The following is a 19,456-nucleotide window of genomic DNA, read 5'->3' as shown; positions in this document are numbered from 1 at the left end:
ACAAGAGATTCACAGGGGGGTCAGAGGGCTGTTATGAAGGGTCACTAGAGGGTCAGGCTCGGGGGTCAGCTAGCAGGTCAGACTGAACAGGAAGACCTGTACCAAACACAGACCCCTCAGTGAAGACATGAAGAAAACAAACGGTGTCAGCGAGCTAGCCTTTCTTCATGGTTTAGTGTTCTACCACAGTAAAGCACCATTTCAGCCAGTCTTTAAAACCCAGGCAGCCATCTACAGTATATCACCACTACAGATACAGGTGCAGGTAAAGATATAGACATAGGTAGAGATTTAAAGAGATATAAATATGCAGACAGTCTTGATTAACATACCAGGTCCAAAGCACCAATGTCCACCACTCCAGACATTATCAACGCTAGAGATCTAACAATGACTGATGCATTAGCTCTGACTGAGCAGTTGACCAATCTTCTGGCTTCCTCTCTGCTCTGTGGAGACAGAGTACTTTAGAATGGGTTTGCCAGTAGAACAACCTCCAAGCAACTTGGATTTAGTATGAAAATAACTTTGGGTGTTAGACTGAGGAATTTAGCAAGGAATTCAAGTAAGCAAATCAAGAATCTAGCAGGAAATTTCCCTCCATGGTGGCATGAAAAGGTCATTGACTGTGGACAGAGGGGGTAGTGTGTACCGGCAGAGGGGGAAAAAGGGGCGGACAAGCACGTGTGTGAGGGTCTGTGTGTGAGTACAGGAGAATTGGACACAGAGGGCCTATATAGTTACATTTGGGTGTGAAGTGTTGGGTTTTTCCACTGCCTTAGTAGCAGAAGCAGCAGATACAGGGGGAGATGCAGCCAGTCTGCTGTACAGATCTAGAGAGACAGAGTTGGGCTACAGTAATATTGACAGGAAAGAGACACATTCCTCTAGAATAGAACCCAGGCCTCTTCCCTCATACACATAGGCTGAGTTCCAAATCCTTCATCCTCATATCCTGCTGGAAAGAACCTGGCCTCATCCTCATACCCTGCTGCAGTGAGGCTGGCTTCATCCTCATACCCTGCTGCAGTGAGGCTGGCTTCATCCTCATACCCTGTTGCAGAGAGGCTGGCCTCATCTTCATACCCTGTTGCAGAGAGGCTGGCCTCATCCTCATACCCTGCTGCAGTGAGGCTGGCTTCATCTTCATACCCTGCTGCAGTGAGGCTGGCTTCATCCTCATACCCTGCTGCAGTGAGGCTGGCTTCATCTTCATACCCTGTTGCAGAGAGGCTGGCTTCATTCTCATACCCTGCTGCAGAGAGGCAGGCCTCGTCCTCATAACCTGCTGCAGTGAGGCTTTTCTCATCCTCATACCCTGCTGCAGAGTCAAAGACTGGCTAATTCCTTCACTCTGTGGGGCAGGAAAAACCTGATAGATATTGGACCACAGTGACTGCTCTATAGGCCTACTCTGCCAAACATTTCTTTAATGCATAATGGATTTGTGAATGTTGTACACTGTAGCAACTCACTTGTATGGTATGGCTACAGCAGTTGAATAGGACCCACACACACTACCACACATCCGTAGCTGGAGTGTCACTGCAATGCCATCAGATGGGAAGCATGACTAAGATCGCTGGACAAGCTTCCCTGGAATTTGGGGTGAAACTATACAACCTCCCAGTAGCTCCCAGTCACTCCCTCCCACAGTCTGTTATACTACCCGTCACTATGGCCGGGTAACCCCCAGACCTGGTTTCAAATAATATTTGCAATGTTTCCAATACTTTGAGCGTTTGTTCTAGCCTGCATGATAGACGAGGTTTGCAGGTTTTTTGCACTATTGGTCCATTAAGCCAGGTAAGCTCAATCAAGCACAGATAAAGTATTTTAAATGATTCAAATAGTATTTGAACCCAGATGTGGTAGCACAGTCCCTCCCTCTCCTAGCCTGCTATGTCAATGGAGCTGGTCAGCAGGCCACAACAGGGCATGGAGAAGGTCAGTTCACTGGACAGAATCTAACACCACTGTCTGTGACAAAACGTTCAGTGCATTCATAGTACCCGCACTTTATGGGCCAGTTTAGCGGACATCCTGGAATAAATAGCATGCTTAATGAAGAATCTCCTTTGAAACAGCGTTTTAGTCCATGACTAAGCTAAATCCATGTCCAGGAAACCAGCCCTATATGTTTGTAATGTGTGTTATGTAAAGCCTGTGACAGCTCGATGGATCAATAAAGTTCAATTAAATTTCATTCTGGGGACAAAGTCAGACCTTTATAATGTACCGTGGGGACTGGAATTATTGGATCCATTGATAAAGATGAGCAAAAAAAATGTATTTTTTCTTGTACAAATAATGGGGGGAGGCATATGTTTTATTGTCACATACACTGGATAGGTACAGTGAAATGTATTGTTTTACAGGGTCAGCCTAAGTAGTACTGTGCCTTGCTCAAGGGCGCATCAATAGATTCACCTTGTCGGCTCGGGTATTCGACCTCTCAATTACTGGACCAACGTTCTAACCGCTAGGCTACCTGCCGCCCACACTGCCTGGAGTTTGATAAACGACATTGGCACTTGGATCAGAACCGGTGCTATGGTCAGATGACATGAAAATAGAGCTCTTTGGCCACATAAGTGGTGGGACTGGCGTTTCAAAACAGAATCAAATGCCGAAAGGTACCTCATACCTACAGTAAAATAGGGTGGTGGATTTCCGATGGGGCTATTTTGCTTCCACTGGTCTTGGGGCCCTTGTCAAGGTCAACGGCATCATGAACTTTACCAAGTGGGTCTTCCAGCATGTCAATAACCCCAAGCTCTAATCAAAATCCACAAAGAAATGGTTAATTGACCACAAAATGTACATTTTGCTATGGCCATCTCAGTCCCCAGACTTAAACCCCATTGAAAACCTGTGGTTTGAATTGAAGAGGGCAGTCCATAAACGCAGACGAAGGATTTCAAGGATCTGGAAAGATTCCGTATGGAAGAATGGTCTAAGATCCCTCCCAATGTGTTCTCCAATCTCATAAAACATTAGAGAAAAAGGCTCAGCGTCGTTATCCTCTCAAGGGGAGGATGCTGGAGTATTGACAACATGGGTGCCGATAATTTTGACCCATATCTTGAGATTATTTTGTATTACTTTCTCTGAGCAATTGTATTAGTACAAAATAATATAATTTTCCATTTTTTCCCCATTCAATATCAGTATTTGTTTTATTCATTTTATACATGCCTTATAAGCGAACAATAATGTGTGAGGTTTACAAAGGACAAAGCAAATATTACGTTTCTAGGGTTGGCAATCTCTATTCTTAACCCTAAGCCTAAGAATGTGATTCCACAAAGTAAATGCCTTCTCCTATATGTTGTGTTAAGTTACAATAGGTGTTTATAGCAGGAACAAAACAGTTATCTTCTCAACAGAGAGAACCTTTAAGATCCTGTCCATGACTGTGACAGCCATGAGTCATATAAGGATTAGATTTATGTTGACAAAAAGAAAAGTTACATCCAATACGACAGCATACCATATTTTCTGCTATCATCATCTCTGACCTAAATAGCCAGACAGCTTTGATCTGAGCAGTCAGACCCAGACACATGATTCTACAGGCCTCTTCCTCCTCTACCCAAGATCATCACGATACCTCCACATGAAACAGAGCCGAAACATACCTCCACAGAACCACACAGTCTAGTTGCATCAATCAGTCAAACAACAATAACTCCAGTGTCTCGCCTCTCTATCTGTCGATCGGTCTGTCCACAGAAACAGCTAAACATGAATCCACTGACTCCTCTGAGATGTTGGAGGCCAGCTATCTATCTCACTCTGAGAATACAGACAGTGTATATTCTGACTCCTGCCAGGGACAGTGACTAAATGAGGACTAAACTCTTCTTGAGGCTTTACTGCTGACTGATGGAGAGTTCTCTGCTCTACTCTGAGGTGAAATGTGGCCAAGCTTCGATCCAGTTTCTGGGCCCACAGTCTGCCTTTCACACCTCCAGGGGGAGGAGGAGGGGAGACCTGCCTATATCACCTCTGTTGTAATGCATGCCCCCTCTCCCAAACATGCTCCACCCCCAGGTAAGCCATCCACAGCACTCTGGGTAAAAGACAAAAGACACAGGGAGGAACAGGGAAGGACTGCAGCTCCTCTCCTCTCAGGTCAAACTCTCTCTGTGGACTCATGTCTGACATAATAGAACCCTAATGACAGACCTGAAGGCAGGGCCACGCCAGGGAACACACACACACACACACACACACACACACACACACACACACACACACACACACACACACACACACACACACACACACACACACACACACAGACAGACACACAGACACACACACACACACACACACACACACACACACACACACACACACACACACACACACACACACACACACACACACACACACAGAGAGAGACAGACACACAGACAAACAGACACACACAGACAGACACACAGACAAACAGACACACACACACACACACACAGACACACACACACACACACACACACACACACACACACACACACACACACACACATGGTTGACTAATCCTGTAAGCAGATAACAGCAGAGGAGTAATGAAGGCTGAAGGTCAAGTCAGTCATTGTTTGACCATAAACTCATTCATATTGCTTACTGTGCTGGCTATTGCCAGGGAAATTATCTTCTACTCACATATATCGTATTGCTTAATCAGTTTGTTAGTTCCTCTATTGTATTGCTACAGTGCCTTCAGAAAGTATGTATAAGCCTTGACTTATTCCACATTTTGTTTTAGCCTGAATTCAAAATGGATTAAAGAGTTTTTTATTTCTCACTCATTTACAGTGGGGCAAAAAAGTATTTAGTCAGCCACCAATTGTGCAAGTTCTCCCACTTAAAAAGATAAGAGAGGCCTGTAATGTTCATCATAGGTACACTTCAACTATGACAGACAAAATGAGAAAAAAAAATCCAGAAAATCACATTGTAGGATTTTTAATGAATTTATTTGCAAATTATGGTGGAAAATAAGTATTTGGTCACCTACAAACAAGCAAGATTTCTGGCTCTCACAGACCTGTAACTTCTTCTTTAAGAGGCTCCTCTGTCCTCCACTCGTTACCTGTATTAATGGCATCTGTTTGAACTTGTTATCAGTATAAAAGACCTGTCCACAACCTCAAACAGTCACACTCCAAACTCCACTATGGCCAAGACCAAAGAGCTGTCAAAGGACACCAGACACAAAATTGTAGACCTGCACCAGGCTGGGAAGACTGAATCTGCAATAGGTAAGCAGCTTGGTTACCTATTACTGTACATACGATACCTCCATAATGAAAAGTGAAAACATGTTTTCAAAATTTTTGCAAATGTATTGAAAATGAACTACAGAAATATCTAATTTACATAAGCATTCACACCCCTGAGTCAATACATGTTAGACAATCACCTTTAGCAGCGAGAATCAATCAATCAATCAAATGTATTTATAAAGCCCTTCTTACATCAGCTGATGTCACAAAGTGCTGTACAGAAACCCAGCCTAAAACCCCAAACAGCAAGCAATGCAGGTGTAGAAGCACGAACAGCTGTATATTTGGACTTGTGATTTAGGTTATTGTCCTGCTGAAAGATGAATTTGTCTCCCAGTGTCTAGTGGAAAGCAAACTGAACCAGGTTTTCCTCTAGGACTTTGCCTTTGCTTAGCTCTATTCCATTGATTTTTATCCTAAACAACTCCATAAACAACTCCATTATCGGGTATTGTGTGTAGGCCAGTGACCCAAAATCTACATTCAATCCATTTTAAATTCAGGCTGTTAAACAACAGAATGTGGAACAAGTCAAGTGGTGTGAATACTTTCTGAAGGTACTGTAGGTCAGCTATCAGGGTTCAGGTGGGGCTGATAAGGAATAACATGTCTCCCAACACACTGCACTTACTGTGCTGTTGCCTTAACTTGCGTATCTTATTTAGGACCAATACTACAACACAGCTACCACACCAAATGACACATTATGTCTTACATACCTAGGGAATAGTGCACATAATCAACCCTCTGGTATGTAGGAACACAGTGGTGTGCTAGTCTAGAACAACAATATTAGTCACCCTTTACACAGCTTGCTAAATGTGTTATTAAGTTAAGCAACACTACAGTTACTTCCTGACTGACAGAGTACAGCACCTTGCCATGTCCTTACACACTGACAGACTGACAGACACTAGCTAGCGCTCATGTCCTCACACACTCTAGCAGAGCAGGGCTGCTGCTAGATCAAGCTATAGGCTGATTAGATAACCATGACAGACTATGGCTCTCTGTCGCTGAACTTTACAGAGGAACTAGGAACTATCTGATTGTCCTTCACAATGTCCGTCTTCACCAGCTTTCATATGGTCAACATCCACCATCATAATACTATGAGTGTCCAGAAGTTCTCATACTTAGAGTTTCCACCACCACTCCTACTACAGTATCTACTCAACTAGCTCTAGTCCTGGGCATTATGTGCGGCTTGCTGAAGCTTAAGGCTGTCAACAAGCAGTACATAACACCCTGAACCAGAGCTATCACTCCTCCTCCTACCTCCAGCTATCCTCCGGAGTAGCTGTTGCCGGGCAATGATGCGTCCCAGGCGGTATCCGGAGCGACGGCGGTGGTGGTCCATCCTTAGGTAGATATCCTGGCTCTCTTGGGTCATACTGCCCAGACAGTCCTGGCTGTCCTGACTCATACTGCTTCCCAGACACTCACTGCCAGGCCCCTGGGGCACAGAGTCTCTGTCAGACAGATCCCTGTACATGACTACTACTACAGCACTGGCACTGTAGACTGACTGACACACACACACACACACACTACACTGGCCTCTGACCGATAAACACACTCTCTCAGATAGGATCCAGCAGCAGAAGGCTTCACGTCCAGGCGCTAGCAGCCCAGTGTGATCTGAAATGCTGGGGCTCGGAAGGAGAGCTGAGAGGCTAGAGGGGAGGGAGGAGTGCCAGCACAACACTACACCTCTCCAGGTCAGGTGACCAGACAGCAGCCAGTGGTAGATCAGTACTTGGAGTACTGCCCACCTTGCTGAGCTCTATCCAGTGTCTGTCTGTGGGAGAGAGGGAGAGGAACCGCCTGAACGCTGGTCTGGAGGGAAATATAAATACCAGAAGAATGCCTGTGAACTGAGTAAGCACAGAGTGGAGGGAGGCAGGAGGACAAGACATGGAGGAGGAAATGGGAGGGCTTAGAAAAACAGTATTGTTAGGACCCGCCCTGCCCAAAACAATCCTACGCTGTGGAGTGTGGACCTGCACACAGGTGCCAAGTTTAGTCAGGATAAGGGAGTCTCTTTGCCATGCTGAGGAGACAGAGGAAAAAGAATGAAGGGAGTGAAGAGAAGGAGAGAGATGAACGAGAGGGAGAATGCTAATATCTCCTCCCCACCCCCACCATTCCACAACAACCCCCTCTCCACCCCCAGGCCCCTGCCCACGCCCATACTCCAACACCACTCCCCGCCTGTCTCCATTCACAGTGGGGGTCAACAGGACAGGAAGCCTGTGGCACCTTGTGAAGAAGAAACCATTGAGCCTAAACACCTGGATTATAATGAAGCTCAACTCTACACAACTGGTTAATACAGACCCTAATAAGCTTCCGGGTTCATTAAAACAGCCCCACTACAATAGCCCGAGTGTCCGACTGTTTCTGCTCTCTTGCCAACTCCTTATGGAATTGTCATACCAAAATGTTTGGCTTGACAATGACAATCGAGAGGCAAGAGCACTAAACAGATCTTGGACCAGGCTACAGCCGCAACACTTGAGAATGAGATATGATGATAAGATACAGTTGTCAACAGTGAAGTTTAAACTAAATAGTAATAAAAGTAGATCTTGAGACTTGATAACCTTCCAGTAGTGTTTTTGCGTTTGGAACAGGATGGAACAACAGAAGTCATCATTCACACTTAAAATAGAGTCCCCATCCTAACAGAGCAGACCCACTCACTCCCCGTCACAGTGGGCCACTGGTGGTGTCCACCCTCTCAACACACAGCCTGCCTGTGTCCTGCAGCACAGGGCTCCACATGGGACTGGAACAGGACAGGGGTAGTGGGACTGGGGCTGCTAGTAAGCACACCACCAAGCTAAACAGCCTCCCAAATGGCACCCTTTAGTGTTCTGGTCAAAAGTAGTGCACTATATGGGGAATAGGGTGGCGCCATCCCTCTGGCTGGCAGGACCCTATCTGGGCAACAAAGACCACCATTCACCGCTAGCTCACTTCAGAGCCCCCCAACCCTCTGCATGCTCTCATGCACTACCTCTGGCTTTGACTGGCTACACCAGGAGCTGTTACACTGTGGATAAGCTGTTTATTAAGGTATTGGGTGGTGCTGTGACATTGTGCAAATTATTGTGTGTGTTGACTCTACTGTTAATCACAGACGCACCCAATACGCACCCCCCCCCCCCCCCCCCCCCCCCCCCCCCCACACACACACACACACACACACACACTAAGGGTGTTAGTTCTTGGAAGTGAGGGGGTGGAGATCCCTGTCTCTGGTGTGTTGGGTGGCTGCACTGTTCTGAGCGTTCCTGTAGTCTGAGCTATGTGGTGCTAGGTGCTCTGTAATGCTAGGTACTCTGTGTTGCTAGGTACTCTGTGTTGCTAGGTACTCTGTGATGCTAGGTACTCTGTGTTGCTAGGTGCTCTGTGGTGCTAGGTGCTCTGTCATGCTAGGTACTCTGTGTGGCTAGGTACTCTGTGGTGCTAGGTGCTCTGTCATGCTACGTACTCTGTGGTGAAAGGTACTCTGTGGTGCTAGGTGCTCTGTCGTGCTAGGTCCTCTGTGGTGCTAGGTACTCTGTGTTGCTAGGTGCTCTGTGGTGCTAGGTACTCTGTGGTGCTAGGTGCTCTGTGGTGCTAGGTACTCTGTGTTGCTAGGTGCTCTGTAGTGCTAGGTACTCTGTGTTGCTAGGTACTCTGTGGTGCTAGGTGCTCTGTCATGCTAGGTACTCTGTGTTGCTAGGTGCTCTGTGGTGCTAGGTGCTCTGTGGTGCTAGGTGCTCTGTGGTGCTAGGTACTTTGTCATGCTAGGTACTCTGTGTTGCTAGGTACTCTGTGGTGAAAGGTACTCTGTGGTGCTAGGTACTCTGTGTTGCTAGGTGCTCTGTAGTGCTAGGTACTCTGTGGTGCTAGGTACTCTGTGTTGCTAGGTGCTCTGTGGTGCTAGGTGCTCTGTCATGCTAGGTGCTCTGTCATGCCTGGACCTCTGTAGTGCTAGGTACTCTGTGTTGCTAGGAGCACTGTGGTGCTAGGTGCTCTGTCATGCTAGGTGCTCTGTGGTGCCTGGACCTCTGTAGTGCTAGGTAGTCTGTGTTGCTAGGAACTCTGTGGTGCTAGGTACTCTGTGGTATGTGGTGCTCTGTGGTGCTAGGTGCTCTGTCATGCTAGGTAGTCTGTGGTGCTAGGTACTCTGTGGTGCTAGGTGCTCTGTCATGCTAGGTACTCTGTGGTGCTAGGTACTCTGTGTTGCTAGGTGCTCTGTGGTGCTAGGTACTCTGTGGTGCTAGGTGCTCTGTGGTGCTAGGTACTCTGTGGTGCTAGGTGCTCTGTCATGCTAGGTACTCTGTGTTGCTAGGTGCTCTGTGGTGCTAGGTGCTCTGTCATGCTAGGTGCTCTGTAGTGCTAGGTACTCTGTCCTGCTAGGTACTCTGTGGTGCTAGGTACTCTGTGGTGCTAGGTACTCTCTGGTGCTAGGTACTCTGTGTTGCTAGGTGCTCTGTAGTGCTAGGTACTCTGTGGTGCTAGGTGCTCTGTGGTGCTAGGTACTCTGTGGTGCTAGATGCTCTGTGGTGCCTGGTACTCTGTAGTGCTAGGTACTCTGTGTTGCTAGGAGCTCTGTGGTGCTAGGTACTCTGTGATATGTGGTGCTCGGTGGTGCTAGGCACTCTGTGGTGAAAGGTACTCTGTGTTGCTAGGTGCTCTGTGGTGCTAGGTACTCTCTGTTGCTAGGTGCGCTGTGGTGCTAGGTACTCTGTGGTGCTAGGTGCTCTGTGGTGCTAGGTTGGAGGTAGTATTACTAGGTGTCTGGAACCAGGACTGATCAGAGAATATAATCAAATGGGTAAATGTTTAAGCTCTGGTCTGGTTTGATGTGGCGAGTGACTCAGAGATAGACGCTGGTAGCCCTGCATGGCTCTGGCTTTGGTCTGGCTCCTGTCCTGTGGTAGCCTCAGAATGACGGATGAATTCCACCCCATGATCTAAATAATCAACCCTTTAGACTGGGTCTGATGCTGGGCTGCAGTAGGAATGTCATCTTTGATTCTAAGAACTTATAACATTTCAAAAAGAGAAACCCTAGGACAGATATGACTGTAACAGGTGCTTTCACTTTGAGGACACAGCAACTGCAGTCTTGGCTGGGAGTCTCTTATTCATGCCAAGCACATGTTCTAGAGCAGGTGCTAACTGAAGAGAGCCTATATCCCTCATTATAAACTGGGTGGCTCGAGCCCTGAAAGCTGATTGGTTGACAGCCGTGGTATATCAGACCGAATACCACGGGTATGACAAAACAGCTCTAATTACGTTGGTAACCACCTCGGGGGTTGTGATATATGGCCAATATACCATGGCTAAGGGCTGTGTCCAGGCACTCCGTGTTGCATCGTGCTTTAGAACAGCCTTTAGCCGTGGTATATTGGCCATATACCACACCTCCTCAGGCCTTTTTGCTTAAATGACCCTCAATGCCAGCCAGGTCTTCTCATGGAGCTGGATTATTGGACATGTAACTATTGTTTATGTAATCAATGTTAGAATTACTCCTCAGTAAAAACACAACCAACAGGCATCTCTATGACCAGACCATTGCCAAAGAGGTGCTGGTACTCAGTGGTCTCATAGAAATGTAATAGATAGGTTAGAATTATGACTCATTATGACAGTTAAAAGCAATAGACCACCAGTCAGCCAGGTCTGATCGACGCATGCAAACACACAGGCCAGACAGTCAGCTGTATCCAGCCCAGCCCATAAACAGCCCCTGATTGTTTAGAGTGCTTCTAAACAGACAGCAGGCCAAGGCAGGTAGGAGGTCCAATGGCTGGGCTGCTAGATGCATGGCATATCACCAGGATACAAATATGGAATAGAATGTTGGATTAATGTGCCAACCTTTCAAACAACGCAGCAACAATGAAGCAACAATGCAGCCACGGGGCTCTAAAGGCAGTTAAATCCGAGAGGTGTCTCAGTACTGCACAGTTGAGATGGACTGACAGGGTTTAAACAACATTAAATACACAGAAACAGAGATAGACATGCTTCTAAAACAAGACAAAGACAATATTGTGAAGGATGATCACACATAGCACCTACAGTATAGTGTAGCAATAAAATATGCTTATAGCGGCGGTTTCCCGGATACAAATTAAGCCTAGTCCTGGACTAAAAACCAAACTCAATGGAAAATCTCCATTGAAAGTGCTATATAGTCTAGGACTGTGTCCAGGAAACCAGCCCATAGTGATGCAATAAGAAGACAGAACTGACACCAATCTGATTCAATTACAATCTCCAGGGACAGTTGAGGTCAACTTCCATCACATAACATTATAACATAATTATAACAGTGAAATACAGATGGAGAATGGAATCCCTCTCAGATATTTCATAACCTACTAGACTACTGGGCTGCCCTACTGTATGGATAATTTGACTGGCGCCACCTAGTGGTGTACTCGGCTCTCTACACACACAGACCATGCTTCAGCAGCTCCTTAGAAAATACAATATCATTCTCCCTGCAAGCAGCTCCAGTTGTATTTAAATCTCTGACAGAAAGGTACCTGAAGGAAATAACTATCAGTGGATGTCCCAAATGACATCCTATTCACTGTATAGTGCTCTACTTTTTACCAGAACCGTATAGGCCCTGGTCAAAAGTAGTGCACTATATAGGGAATGATATTTGGGATGAATAATCTTCACATTTGAATTATGAGGCAAACTAATCGAGGAAACATCCTATAACCATTAAGTACAGCCTTCAGCAGCAGTGACAGTAGGGAGTCTGGTGTCTAACTCACAGTTTCAAACCTCTCCTACATGCTTAGCTCCAATTCACATTGGGATAATAATAATAAAGTCTTGCTTTGGTGCTACACGTGAGAATATTATTCACATATTTTGTGATATTGTTTTAATTTCATCCAAATGAATCATTATAACCAACCAGCAGTGAATAAGAAGTCAAACTGTATTACAAATTGTTTTGGGAAATTCTAATTATTATTGTAAATTAGAAGATCCTTAAACAAACGAATAATTAAGAGATAATTAAGAGGGAGGTAAATCCCATGTGAAACTAAGGTAAGTACACCTGGTGAACACGTGTAAATGGATATGATTATTGTAGAAGACTAACTATGAGGACAACTGTGCAGAATGTATTCTGTACATATAGCCAGCGTTTAGACAGACAGCCCAATTCTGATCTTTTTTTCACTAATTGGTCTATTGACCAATCAGATCAGCTCTGAAAAAGATCTGACGTGAAAAGTCAAAAGATCAATTCGTGAAAAAAAAGATCAGAATTGTGCTGCCTGTGTCAAACAACCAATGAGCGGTATGATGAATAGTTTAAAGCACCAATCAGCAGTAGAAACAATAACAATGCGTTGTCCCCGTCCCGGATTAGTTAAAAAGCGGAGGGATGGGGGTGGATAAATGACCACATAGACAGAGCTATGGATGCAAGGACTGACCATCCACGATATCACAATTATAGTTGTAACCATGTTTTGAAGCTATATCGTTTTTGTTGACATTAACTTTGTTAACAGACATTGCAGTAAAACAAGCCTATATTTTGGGTTCTGATGCGGTGTGACAGTTGAACTAAGCTCATTATGAGGCATTTATAACATATATTCTTCAAGAATCAATGAATCTAACAACTGTTGATTTCCCCTTTACATTCACTTGATTCATTGTGATTAGAAAATTAACTACAACGGCCAGGTTTGTAATTTAGTGGGCTTAGTAAGCTACTTGTTTAATAAAACCATGTTAGAAAAGTTCTGTGCTAAAATCTGTCAAATATATTTTTTAAATATAACAAAATTAAGAATGGGTATTTTCTTACAACAAATAAAATAAATATTGTGGGTATTCAATACTACACCGATACTTTTTGGAGACTGACCTGCGAGTCTTCGATCCCTGACATTTTTCCACAGTAGATCCCAGGCTTTCGACGTGGAATCGCGCAGCGTCTCACTGAAACACTGCCGCAGCTTCAGTTTCATCGACTTGCTCTTAGTTGTCATAGTAAATCCGTGAGTCCACCATAATAAATCAAATCCCGGTCCTCATGAACTTACTATTGATTCATTCACCTGGATTTAACACCTGCGCTCGCGGCGATGCTTCCTCGCCTGATTAGTACTGAGTTACTGCCACAGAGTGTAACCATTAATTAACCAGCCATACATTTAACCAACGAACAGATAGATACATGTTCCGTATTCAGTATCCATCTTTGCCAAGTAATTCAGTTAAACGCTATTTAACTCACTCCCTAGAAAAGGGTCGACCGGACGATTCGGCAGCCCCCGTGCCGGACAAAGCTAGGAGCAGATGTGTAGCTGTTTGAAGTTTCCACCACGGTGACGGTCAGTCTATATGCATAGACTACACTAGCTGCTCTCTCTCCCTACCTCTATCTTTCACCCCTCCAGTCCCCTCCCTCCCTTCTTCCCTCTCACGCACCAGCCTACTCTCACTTTTACTACACTTAACAGCTTTCACTCTTGTGACTAATAGGGAATGACCATGGAATGTTACAGCAAAATTGGAATTAGGGCTACATCAAAATGGATTCATAAAGATGTTGGGTTTTATGTAAAAATACAATTTAAACAAGCGAGTTAAAATGAAGTATCTTTTTGTTTCTGATACACAAACCTATCAGAGGTCAAACCCCCATGAAGGAGAGGAAAGGTAAACCTTATTGACTTTGCTGTGTCAATACTACACCAGACATCATAGTGACTTTGCTGTGTCAATATCACACCAGACATCATAGTGACTTTGCTGTGTCAATATCACACCAGACATCATAGTGACTTTGCTGTGTCAATATCACACCAGACATCATAGTGACTTTGCTGTGTCAATATCACACCAGACATCATAGTGACTTTGCTGTGTCAATACTACACCAGACATCATAGTGACTTTGCTGTGTCAATATCACACCAGACATCATAGTGACTTTGCTGTGTCAATACTACACCAGACATCATAGTGACTTTGCTGTGTCAATATCACACCAGACATCATAGTGACTTTGCTGTGTCAATATCATATTAAGTTCAACTCCAGATATTATTGTGACAGAGGACAGGGAGCAGCAACCGGTTCAGTCTGTAGTAGAGTACTCCATGTGTCTTCAATAGCTTTCATATACAAAAACATAAACCGCTTTATGGAGATAATGGCCTGGGGGCGCCATGAGTAAAAGTACAGTGTAAAAGTAGTGTAATAACTGTCTTATTCCCTGTTCAGCCTATGTCTGACGTATCATATAATGTCAACCTAGCTAAACCTCAGCAGGCAGTGATACAGTAATACAATTCTCTCAGATCTATAATACACAACGACCAGCTGAAAACTGACAGACAGCTTCTATAATGGATAGTCCTGACTCCCGACCTGGCCCCTCTCTCTCTGCCTCTCTCTCTCTCTCTATCTCTCTCTCCCTCTGCCTCTCTCTCTCTCTCTGCCTCTCTCTTTGCCTCTCTCTCTCTTTGCCTCTCTCTCTCTCTCTCTATCTCTGCCTCTCTCTCTCTCTGCCTCTCTCTCTCTCTCTCTGCCCCTCTCTCTCTCTCTGCCCCTCTCTCTCTCTCTGCCTCTCTCTCTCTCTCTCTCTCTGCATCTCTCTCTCTATCTCTCTCTCCCTCTGCCTCTCTCTCTGCCTCTCTCTCTCTCTCTCTCTCTCTCTCTGCCTCTCTCTCTCTCTCTCTCTGCCTCTCTCTCTCTATCTCTCTCTCCCTCTGCCTCTCTCTCTCTCTGCCTCTCTCTCTCTCTGCCTCTCTCTCTCTCTGCCTCTCTCTCTCTCTCTATTTTAATTTAAGGGGCTTTATTGGCATGGAAAACATGTTTACATTGCCAAAGAAAGTGAAATAGTTTTGGGTTACCAGGTGCTCCTATTGAAATCGAATGAAAAATGACTTTTAAGGGCCTGCCCACACCCATGCCCGATATGGCGGCACCATACTACGGGCCCAAGTCAGTGGGGGCCGGCTTAAGGGATTTATGGAGCTTTTCAAAAATAGTCCGAAAATATTCTATGTTCAACTATGTTCAACAAAACTTAAATAAACAGTAAAAAATTAACAGTAAACATTACACTCACAAAAGTTCCAAAGGAATAAAGACATTTCAAATGTCATATTATGTCTATATACATTGTTGTAATGATTTTTTAATCCAAATTCTTTGAAATATGTGTCTCTAATATGGTCATACATTTGGCAGGAGGTCAGGAAGTGCAGCTCAATTTCCACCTCATTTTGTGGGCAGTGTGCGGCCTTCGGCGGCCTTTCTCAATAGCAAGGCTATGCTCACTGAGTCTGTACATAATTAAAAGATTTCCTTAATTTTGGGTCAGTAACAGTGGTCAGGTTTTCTGCCACTGTGTACTCTCTGTTTAAGGCCAAATAGCATTCTAGTTTGCTCATTTCTTTTGTAAATTCTTTCCAATGTGTCAAGTAATTATCTTTTTCTTTTCTCATGATTTGGTTTGGTCTAATTGTGTTGCTGTCCTGGGGCTCTGTGTTTGTGTTTGTGAACAGAGCCCCAGGACCAGCTTGCTTAGGGGGTTCTTCTCCAGGTTAATTTCTCTGTAGGTGATTGCTTTGTTATGGAAGGTTTGGAAATCGCTTCCTTTTAGGTGGTTGTAGAATTTAACAGCTCTTTTCTGGATTTTGATAATTAGTGGGCATTGGCCTAATTCTACTCTGCATGCATTATTTGGTGTATTACGTTGTACACTGAGGATATTTTTGCAGAATTCTGCATGCAGAGTCTCAATTTGGTGTTTGTCCCATTTTGTGAATTCTTGGTTGGTGAGCGGACCCCAGACCTCACAACCAAAAAGGGCAATGGGTTCTATAACTGATTCAAGTATTTGTAGCCAGATCCTAATTGGTATGTCACATTTTATGTTCCTTTTGATGGCATACAAGGCCCTTCTTGCCTCTCAGATCGTTCACGGCTTTGTGGAAGTTAGCTGTGGCGCTGATGTTTAGGCCAAGGTATGTATAGTTTTTTGTGTGCTCTAGGGCAACGGTGTCTAGATGGAATTTGTATTTGTGGTCCTGGCAACTGGACCTTTTTTTGAACACTAATATTTTTGTCTTACTGAGATTTACTGTCAGGGTCCAGGTCTGACAGAATCTGTGCAGAAGATCTAGGTGCTGCTTTAGGCCTTCCTTGGTTGAGGCACCAGATCATCAGCAAACAGTAGACATATGACTTCAGATTCTAGTAGGGTGAGGCCGGGTGCTGCAGACTGTTCTAGTGCCCTCGCCAATTCGTTGATATATATGTTGAAGAGGGTGGGGCTTAAGCTGCATCCCTGTCTCACCCGCCGGCCTTTGTTTTTTGCCCATTTTAACCGCACACTTGTTGTCTGTGTACATGGATTTTATAATGTCGTATATTTTTCCCCCAACACCATTTTCCATCAATTTCTATAGCAGGCCTTCATGCCAAATTTGGTCAAAAGCTTTTTTGAAATCAACAAAGCATGAGAAGACTTTGCCTTTGTTTTGGTTTGTTACATTGTCAATTGGGGTGTGCAGGGTGAATACGTGGTCTGTCGTACTGTAATTTGGCAAAAACCTAATTTGACATTTGCTCAGTACATTGTTTTCTCGTACATTGAAATGTACGAGTCTGCTGTTAATGATGATGCAGAGGATTTTCCCAAGGTTGCTGTTCACGCAAATCGCATGGTAGTTTTTGGGCTCAACTTTGTCTCCACTCTCTCTTTCTCCCTCTCTCCGCGTCCAGCTGGGATAACATTACTTAATTTCCACCAGGACATTCACTGCTCATTGCTCTGCCCTGGTATAGGGTTCAGGCTGATTGACACTGCAGGGTCAGTTCCAGGGTATATCTTACTGGAGAACAACACACTGCAGGGTCAGCACCAGGCTATATCATACTGGAGAACAACACACTGCAGGGTCAGCACCAGGCTATATCTTACTGGATAACAACACACTGCAGAGTCAGCACCAGGCTATATCATACTGGAGAACAACACACTGAAGGGTCAGCACCAGGCTATATCATACTGGAGAACAACACACTGAAGGGTCAGCACCAGGCTATATCATACTGGATAACAACACACTGCAGAGTCAGCACCAGGGTATATCATACTGGAGAACAACACACTGCAGAGTCAGCACCAGGGTATATCATACTGGATAACAACACACTGCAGGGTCAGCACCAGGCTATATCATACTGGAGAACAACACACTGCAGAGTCAGCACCAGGCTATATCATACTGGAGAACAACACACTGAAGGGTCAGCACCAGGCTATATCATACTGGAGAACAACACAATGCAGGGTCAGTGCCAGGCTATATCTTACTGGAGAACAACACACTGCAGGATCAGCACCAGGCTATATCTTACTAGAGAACAACACACTGCAGGGTCAGCACCAGGCTATATCTTCCTGGAGAACAACACAATGCAGGGTCAGCACCAGGATATATCTTCCTGGAGAACAACACACTGAAGGGTCAGCACCAGGCTATATCATACTGGAGAACAACACAATGCAGGGTCAGTGCCAGGCTATATCTTACTGGAGAACAACACACTGCAGGATCAGCACCAGGCTATATCTTACTAGAGAACAACACACTGCAGGGTCAGCACCAGGCTATATCTTCCTGGAGAACAACACAATGCAGGGTCAGCACCAGGATATATCTTCCTGGAGAACAACACACTGCAGGGTCAGCACCAGGCTATATCTTACTAGAGAACAACACACTGCAGGGTCAGCACCAGGCTATATCTTCCTGGAGAACAACACAATGCAGGGTCAGCACCAGGATATATCTTCCTGGAGAACAACACACTGCAGGGTCAGCACCAGGCTATATCTTCCTGGAGAACAACACACTGCAGGGTCAGCACCAGGCTATATCATACTGGAGAACAACACACTGCAGGGTCAGCACCAGGCTATATCTTCCTGGAGAACAACACACTGTTGCTCTCTCTTTAAAGCCTAATAACTGTGCAATGCATGGAACTCCTCAGCAGTGACCTGCTTGTTACTACTTTCCGCTCCACTTGTTCAGGCCCCATTGGGCAGAATGCCGTCTGCAGGAACACACACACACACACACACATGCACAAACTGAATTGACCCCAACCTTGGTTTGAAACTCTCTACCACCCAGAACAAAGGTAGTTGTTATCTCTGTAGAATAATAAGGGTAGACTGAGACAGAGAGCGATAGTAGGGGTGGGGGGAGTGAGGGAAGCAGGGAGGGAGGAAGATGCAGAGAGAGGAAATATCAATCATCAGGAACAGGGCTTCCCGCTCTCCCCTCATCTTCTCTCTGACTCTCTGAATGTTTGTTTTGGACAGGCCATTTCACAAACCACTCACTTCTCATCTCGTTGAGAAACTGTCAACTTCTCAGAGAGCTAGTTTACTTCTTTGCGCTTTCTCTTTCTCCATCTATCTTTCTCTCTCTCTCTCATGTTTGCATTGTTATATGTGCGTGTGTGTGTGTGTGTGTGTGCGTGTGCGTGTGCGTGCATGTGTGTGTGTGCATATGCGTGAGTGCGTGTGTGTGTGTTCGGAATGTTGTCCGATTGGCACGGTGGGAAAATCCCAGATGTGGGGAAGCTGATTTTGCTCTGTGATTGGATGATGAGGTCCCATAACACACCCCCTCAATAGTCGGGGGGATTACACTCCCAACCAAATGGAAACAAGACGCACCAGGGAACTCACACGCCCCCAACTCCCCCCTCACCCCGCTCTTACAGGCCCGTCTCAGTCATGCACTACACATTTCCTGAACATATATTCCCAAGATGCTATTTTTCCAGAGGAGCAACTTGTAATCTGTATGTAGGTTTAGATGAGGAATTAGGGGTTAGAGAGTAGGAGCAGGGTTCTCCAGAGAGAGCCTACACACACACAAACACACACACAGACTCACACATACCATTGGTTTTGATATTGTATTAGGATCCCCATTAGCAGCAGCTACTTTTCCTGGGGTCCACACAAAACATGAACAGTAAGACAGAACCATCTAAAGTCAGCCTGCTGCTAAAGTATGTCACTTTTAGATGTACTAGACTGTAATAGACTGTTAGTTTCAGGATTGTAA

General features: G+C 45.1%; 1 protein-coding gene across 5 annotated transcripts in view; it reads right to left on the bottom strand.

Annotated features, from left to right (window-relative positions):
- LOC129822252 (stAR-related lipid transfer protein 13-like) overlaps positions 1 to 19,456 on the bottom strand; it is a 140,464-nt gene that overhangs the window by 35,337 nt on the left and 85,671 nt on the right. Inside the window, exon 1 of one of the 5 annotated variants that reach the window (XM_055880375.1) lies at positions 13,213 to 13,681. The exons of 3 other annotated variants lie outside the window; for them this stretch is intronic. In XM_055880375.1, coding sequence (XP_055736350.1) covers positions 13,213 to 13,336 — 124 coding nt within the window. In that variant the 5' untranslated portion in view covers positions 13,337 to 13,681. Of the gene's footprint in view, positions 1 to 6,572; positions 6,955 to 13,212; positions 13,682 to 19,456 lie in introns of those variants that run through there. One more of the 5 variants, XM_055880374.1, reaches the window with a different exon arrangement.

The sequence above is a fragment of the Salvelinus fontinalis genome, chromosome 24 (assembly GCF_029448725.1).
Source record: "Salvelinus fontinalis isolate EN_2023a chromosome 24, ASM2944872v1, whole genome shotgun sequence".
NCBI lineage: Eukaryota > Metazoa > Chordata > Actinopteri > Salmoniformes > Salmonidae > Salvelinus > Salvelinus fontinalis.
Note: the sequence above shows the minus strand (reverse complement) of the source record. Positions and strands in the feature narration are given on the sequence as shown.